General features: G+C 58.3%; 1 protein-coding gene across 1 annotated transcript; it reads right to left on the bottom strand.

Annotated features, from left to right (window-relative positions):
* Nucleotides 1–4,300: 4,300 nt before the first annotated feature.
* On the bottom strand, nucleotides 4,301–4,822 carry LOC129147179 (circumsporozoite protein-like). Its single transcript, XM_054708168.1, has one exon. It carries the CDS (start codon nucleotides 4,820–4,822, stop codon nucleotides 4,301–4,303), a length of 522 nt encoding a protein of 173 aa, XP_054564143.1.
* Nucleotides 4,823–6,752: the final 1,930 nt, after the last annotated feature.

The following is a 6,752-nucleotide window of genomic DNA, read 5'->3' on the forward strand; positions in this document are numbered from 1 at the left end:
CCCCCCGCAAGGAGAGGACTCCCCCGGCCAGGGAGGAGCCAGAGCCGCCCTCCAAGCCCGCCTCCTTCGCGGTTCTCTCCGTTATTCTGGTGAGCAGGAACGTTCACGCAGACGGAGACAGACTCGGAGGTTAAGGAAGTGTCCAAGCTGTGCCGGCTCCGCAGAGGTGGAAGTGGGCTTCAAACCGAGCACTCGGGCTTAACAAACCTCTGTGGTCTCCAGCTCCAGGTGGGGTCCCAAAGGGGATAAAAGCATACCGCACACCGACACCAGGGGGCCCTCAGGGTGTCCTAGTCTGTGATCTATTGGTGTTCTCACCACAGCGCCAGGGCGAGGAGGGATGCTCTTCTCGGATGTCGTCCTCACGCCTTCTGGTTTCTGTTCAACCCCCTCCGCTTCCTTTCCAGAACCTCTTCACATTTCTCCGTGTCCAGCCGCTCAGGGGGGTCCTGAGGGCTGTGTGTGATCCAGAGCACTGGCTTTCACACTTCGGGGTGCTACTCGAGGGTTCTTCGTCTCTTCTGTACTGCAGAGCCTCGGTGCCGTGGTGAAGACACCTCAGATCATGTTTCTGACTGCATGCAAGGAAATATAAAGAAAACACGGCTCCACTTCGTATCCCAAATTAATTTAGCTCAGGCAGAAAAGGAAAAACATGTCAAAAGTGAGGGTGAGCTATTGACTTAAAGAACTAAACCAAGGCTTGGCAGACTATAGTCCGCGGCCGAATCTGGCCCTTCACCTCTTTTTGTAGCATTCACTGGAACCCCGTTACTTTCCTTCGTTTAAGTATCGTCTGTGGCTGCTTTACAGGAGATGACAAAGAAGTCTCCCGTTTTCTCATTCAGAGCACCCCTTCTCCCTGCTCTATCTCCAAACTCCACTTCATCCCCAAGGAGTGGGCCAAAGTTCAGAAAGTCCCTATAGTTAGGGTCTGACCAATGGCACTCTCTCATTCAGAGCCATTTCCTCCCCAGTCCCAATACGGAGGTAGAGAGAGTTTGTGTGCTTCTTTCTGAGTCGTTCAGAATGGATGGAAAGCCTATTTTGGCTCATGTCCACTTTGATTTAATCCAAAATCCAAGGGGGAGAGAGGTCTCAGAATTGCACGCAAGGCTGAATGAACATATATTTATTTTTAAATTATAAAAGTGAATTCAATTGGTTAAGAAGTTCCTGAAAAGAAAACGGGGGTATTTCAGTCCCATTTCTCTAATAGCGAAGGAAAGAAGGAGTGGGAAATCCGTGATGCCCATTCAAATGTGGCCTGGGAGGGGGTCCAGGAAAGCAGGCTGTGAAACAAACAAATCCTTGCGATTATGAAGCATGGAAATCACAGTGACCTCTGCCTGGACAGGACATCCTCCCATAGGGATATTCAGTTTTAAGCACAGTTATTAAGAGCGGCCTCGGGAAACGCATTCTGGAACGGCGGGTGCAATGGTGCCTGCGGTGGCTGCATCTTCACGGACAGACGGCAGTGCTCTGGCTCAGAAGACAACCTGACCTTTGGCCCAGGGACAACTGTGGGAACCGTGTTCACCCCTTTGTCTGTGATCCCTTCCAGACAGAGCAGAGGGATCTGCTGGCCCCTCCCCAGGTCCTGAGCTGGAGCGGCATTGCAGGCAGGAGCCTGAGAGAATTTTCCGGAGCGGGATCTGTGGGCCTCCCAGGAAGCGAAAACCTCCTTGGCTTCTGTGGAGGCAGAGCAATGGATCCCTGGAACCTGCGGGAGCTAATTCCACGCAAAAGGGACTGAGCAAATGGGATACGGCTCTTCAACTGGCTCCCTGGGTTCTCGGGGCGAGCCCAGTCTAACTACAAGGGCCCGTGGTCCTTCGAAGTGAGAGAGAGAGGCAGGGAGAGGGGGGTCAAGAGGCGGCGGCCTGCTGGCTTGCCAGGCAGCGCTCCTGGCTGGCTAGGAGGCCCTCCTCCCGGAGCCCCCCGAGGGCACAGCCCTGCGAGCCCCTGGGCGGAGTCTGGCCTCCAGAACATGAGAGAACAGAGCGTGTTGCTTTAAGCCACCGAGTTGGTGGCCATTTATCACGGCAGCAATAGAAATGGAAGCACTCGCCCTTTCCGCTCACACAGAAAGCGGGGAGAGCCTCAGCCACGGGGTCCCCGGGGGAGCGGATGCAGGAGGGTGGGGTGTGGCGAGTCCCTCTCTCAGGTGACTTCTCAGTGGGAAGCTGGGGTTTCTTTGGTTCCTGGGAGTCCTGGCTTTCCATGCTGTGGCCCTGGCCGATGGACCTGGGACTCACTCTATGGGACAGAGCCCGGCGGTCCCTCACTTGCTGCAGGCCGAGCAGGAGGCCCGTGCACGGGCCACGTCCGCAAACTGGCCATGGCCACTGGTCTGATAGCAGGGCTGCGGGCTGGAGGCGGTGGCTCCTCTCTGCTCAGCTCCTCTCTGCTCGGCTTTGAGGAGGAGCAGGGTGTGTGTGTGGGAGCTGCTGCTGCAGAGCAGGGTGTGTGTGTGGGAGCTGTTACAGAGCAGGGTGTGTGTGTGGGAGCTGCTGCAGAGCAGGGTGTGTGTGTGGGAGCTGCTGCAGAGCAGGGTGTGTGTGTGGGAGCGGCTGCTGCAGAGCAGGGTGTGTGTGTGGGAGCTGTTGCAGAGCAGGGTGTGTGTGTGGGAGCTGTTGCAGAGCAGGGTGTGTGTGTGGGAGCTGTTACAGAGCAGGGTGTGTGTGTGGGAGCGGCTGCTGCAGAGCAGGGTGTGTGTGTGGGAGCTGTTACAGAGCAGGGTGTGTGTGTGGGAGCTGCTGCAGAGCAGGGTGTGTGTGTGGGAGCTGTTACAGAGCAGGGTGTGTGTGTGGGAGCTGTTACAGAGCAGGGTGTGTGTGTGGGAGCTGCTGCAGAGCAGGGTGTGTGTGTGGGAGCTGTTACAGAGCAGGGTGTGTGTGTGGGAGCTGCTGCAGAGCAGGGTGTGTGTGTGGGAGCTGTTACAGAGCAGGGTGTGTGTGTGGGAGCTGCTGCAGAGCAGGGTGTGTGTGTGGGAGCTGCTGCAGAGCAGGGTGTGTGTGTGGGAGCTGTTACAGAGCAGGGTGTGTGTGTGGGAGCTGTTACAGAGCAGGGTGTGTGTGTGGGAGCTGCTGCAGAGCAGGGTGTGTGTGGGGGAGCTGCTGCAGAGCAGGGTGTGTGTGTGGGAGCTGTTACAGAGCAGGGTGTGTGTGTGGGAGCTGTTACAGAGCAGGGTGTGTGTGTGGGAGCTGCTGCAGAGCAGGGTGTGTGTGGGGGAGCTGCTGCAGAGCAGGGTGTGTGTGTGGGAGCTGCTGCAGAGCAGGGTGTGTGTGTGGGAGCTGCTGCAGAGCAGGGTGTGTGTGTGGGAGCTGCTGCAGAGCAGGGTGTGTGTGTGGGAGCTGCTGCAGAGCAGGGTGTGTGTGTGGGAGCTGCTGCAGAGCAGGGTGTGTGTGTGGGAGCTGCTGCAGAGCAGGGTGTGTGTGTGGGAGCTGCTGCAGAGCAGGGTGTGTGTGTGGGAGCTGCTACAGAGCAGGGTGTGTGTGTGGGAGCTGCTACAGAGCAGGGTGTGTGTGTGGGAGCTGCTGCAGAGCAGGGTGTGTGTGTGGGAGCTGTTACAGAGCAGGGTGTGTGTGTGGGAGCTGTTACAGAGCAGGGTGTGTGTGTGGGAGCTGTTACAGAGCAGGGTGTGTGTGTGGGAGCTGTTACAGAGCAGGGTGTGTGTGTGGGAGCTGCTGCAGAGCAGGGTGTGTGTGTGGGAGCTGCTGCAGAGCAGGGTGTGTGTGTGGGAGCTGCTGCAGAGCAGGGTGTGTGTGTGGGAGCTGTTACAGAGCAGGGTGTGTGTGTGGGAGCTGCTGCAGAGCAGGGTGTGTGTGTGGGAGCTGTTACAGAGCAGGGTGTGTGTGTGGGAGCTGCTGCAGAGCAGGGTGTGTGTGTGGGAGCTGCTGCAGAGCAGGGTGTGTGTGTGGGAGCTGTTACAGAGCAGGGTGTGTGTGTGGGAGCTGTTACAGAGCAGGGTGTGTGTGTGGGAGCGGCAGGCAGGTGGGGCACAGGCAGCGACTGGCGGGTGATGACTGGTGTCCGGGCTCCGCCGGCTCTCCGATCGGGCATCATCGTGCCCAGCATTTTAAACCCGAGTGAGCCGGTGTTTTTCTCTAGAATCCAGAGGAAACAACAGCACCCACCTCCATGGCTGTTGGAAACAAGGTCGCCTGCACGAAGCACGGGGCGCGGTCAGTGGTCAGTCACCTCCCCCATCGCGGGCCGCCTCCCAGGTGCACCCTTCCTCTCCTCGGGGAGCTGCCCTCTGCCAGGGGGCGAGCCTCAAAGGACCAGGGAAGGCCTAGGACGCCTTCTTCCACATCCGCGACTCAGAACCCAGGGCCTCAGCAGCGAGGGCAGGACACTGGGGTCCTCGGCCATGAGGGGGACTGGGGTCCTCGGCCATGAGGGGTACTGGGGTCCTCGGCCATGAGGGGGACTGGGGTCCTCGGCCATGAGGGGACTGGGGTCCTCGGCCATGAGGGGACTGGGGTCCTCGGCCATGAGGGGGACTGGGGTCCTCGGCCATGAGGGGACTGGGGTCCTCGGCCATGAGGGGAACTGGGGTCCTCGGCCATGAGGGGACTGGGGTCCTCGGCCATGAGGGGGACTGGGGTCCTCGGCCATGAGGGGGACTGGGGTCCTCGGCCATGAGGGGACTGGGGTCCTCGGCCATGAGGGGGACTGGGGTCCTCGGCCATGAGGGGGACTGGGGTCCTCGGCCATGAGGGGGACTGGGGTCCTCGGCCATGAGGGGACTGGGGTCCTCGGCCATGAGGGGACTGGGGTCCTTGGCCATGAGGGGACTGGGGTCCTCGGCCATGAGGGGGACTGGGGTCCTCGGCCATGAGGGGGACTGGGGTCCTCGGCCATGAGGGGGACTGGGGTCCTCGGCCATGAGGGGGACTGGGGTCCTCGGCCATGGGGCGGACACTGGGGGAACTGGCTCATCCTCCCGGAACGTCCGTCTCCCTGCGGGTGAGGAAGGGACCGTATTTGTCTGGAAAACAAAGGTGTCAGGAGGGAGGACGCCTGCTCCCGAGCTGAGGACGGTCCGTGGGCCGCTGCTTCGGCCGCTCACAGCCCGCGGGAGGCGCTCCGGCAGCAGAGACGCCGGTGATGCAGAGGCCGGGGCGGGGGTCCGAGGGGAGCTCCGGTCAGGAGCCTCCTTCCCAGGCTTCCAAGTCCGGTCCCTCCGGGCGGCCCTGTGCTCCGCACCATGAACTTGGCGTCCGCTGTTTCCCGAGGGAGGAGAGCTGCCCACGCCCGTGTGTCCGCGGGACGCGGGGCCCTCCGAGTCTTTCCACACCTTGATCTTGGACTTCCCAGCCTCCAGGACGGTGAAAAATAAATCTCTGTTGCTTATAAGCCATCTGTATATGGTATCTATATATATAAAAGCTTAAGTGACCGAATGACTGAACGACTGAACAACCAGTCGCTGTGACACGCACTGACCACCAGGGGCAGAAGCTCAACGCTAGAGCTGCCCCGGTGGTCAGTGCGCTCCCACAGCGGGAGCACCACTCAGCTGGCCCACGGGCGCCAGGCGCAGGGCTCACGGCCGCCGTCGCAGCCTGGAGACAGCCGGGAGCAGCCTTGAGCCTACCGAGCGGCGGCAGGTGCAGCGGGGCCAGGATGAGCAGGAGCAGCAGGTGGCGTTATAACAGCCCAGCAGACTAAGACCCCTCCCCCGATCTGTGCAGGTGGCAGATGAGTCCATGGCCGGGCCTGGCCTGGGAAAACCTGTCCAAGAGGCGGTGCTCTCAGGTTCCCTCCCTTCACGCCGCCTTCCCTCGTGCGTGCTCTCCGCCTCTGACTGTCCGATGGAGCCAGCCTGGACCGCACTCCTCTCCCCGCGGCGGATGGGGCAGATGGTAATAAATGATGGCGCACCCCCACAATCCCCAAGGAGGATGCAATGAGCCCCGTGCAGGCAGCGTTTCCTGTCGTCTCCCCAACAACCGGGTGGAGCGGGCATTGCTACGTAACGTGCATTTTTCTGGGCCAGTGAAGGGGTTCAGTCTGAGGACATTGAAACAGGTTTCTCAGTTCCAGAGTGAGATGATGGCAGAGCCAAGTTTTGAAAGACTTGGTGATGGCGAGTGAAATGCTTTGCTCTCCTCACTGTGACCCTCGAGGGGTGTCCTCCAGCTTTCGAGGGCCTTGTCCAGGGCGGGGCTAACAGTGGGGATTTCGTTTTTCATGGAAGCCACCTTAGAGATCTTTCTCTTTGCACCACATCATTTGTTCATGGAAAGATCCCGTGTGTCTGGATGCATATGTGTGTGTGCATGTGTGTGTGTGAGAAGTGAGGGTGTGGGAGAAGGACATGAGTCCTTAGTGAGAGGCCAAACACATTTCCTGCTGGGAAAATTATATCAGGACTTTTTGTTCTAGGTTAAAAATGTCCATACTAGATTTTCTTTTATTTCTGTTTGTTGTGTTCACTTTTCAAGAAGGAAGGTAGCATGGCCTTGTTGACCTTTTGCTGTTTTTATAATTGCTTACCCTATTTAACAAAATTTTAGACTAAAAAAACATCATCCGCTTGCAAAATAAGACATCTGTGGCAAAATGAAGAAGTGGTAGATGCTAAAAAATCAGTCAAGAAAAGCACAGCTTACTTAAATAATACTAAATGTAGGTCTACTATACCTGGTTTTAGTTTTTAATTCTCTAAACCTCTCTTTGGTTTCCTGTAATTAATTGTCATTAACAATCCAAAGCATCTTGGGTACAGTGTCTCAAAG

This window comes from Eptesicus fuscus, chromosome 18 (assembly GCF_027574615.1).
Source record: "Eptesicus fuscus isolate TK198812 chromosome 18, DD_ASM_mEF_20220401, whole genome shotgun sequence".
In the NCBI taxonomy this organism is placed as follows: Eukaryota; Metazoa; Chordata; class Mammalia; order Chiroptera; family Vespertilionidae; genus Eptesicus; species Eptesicus fuscus.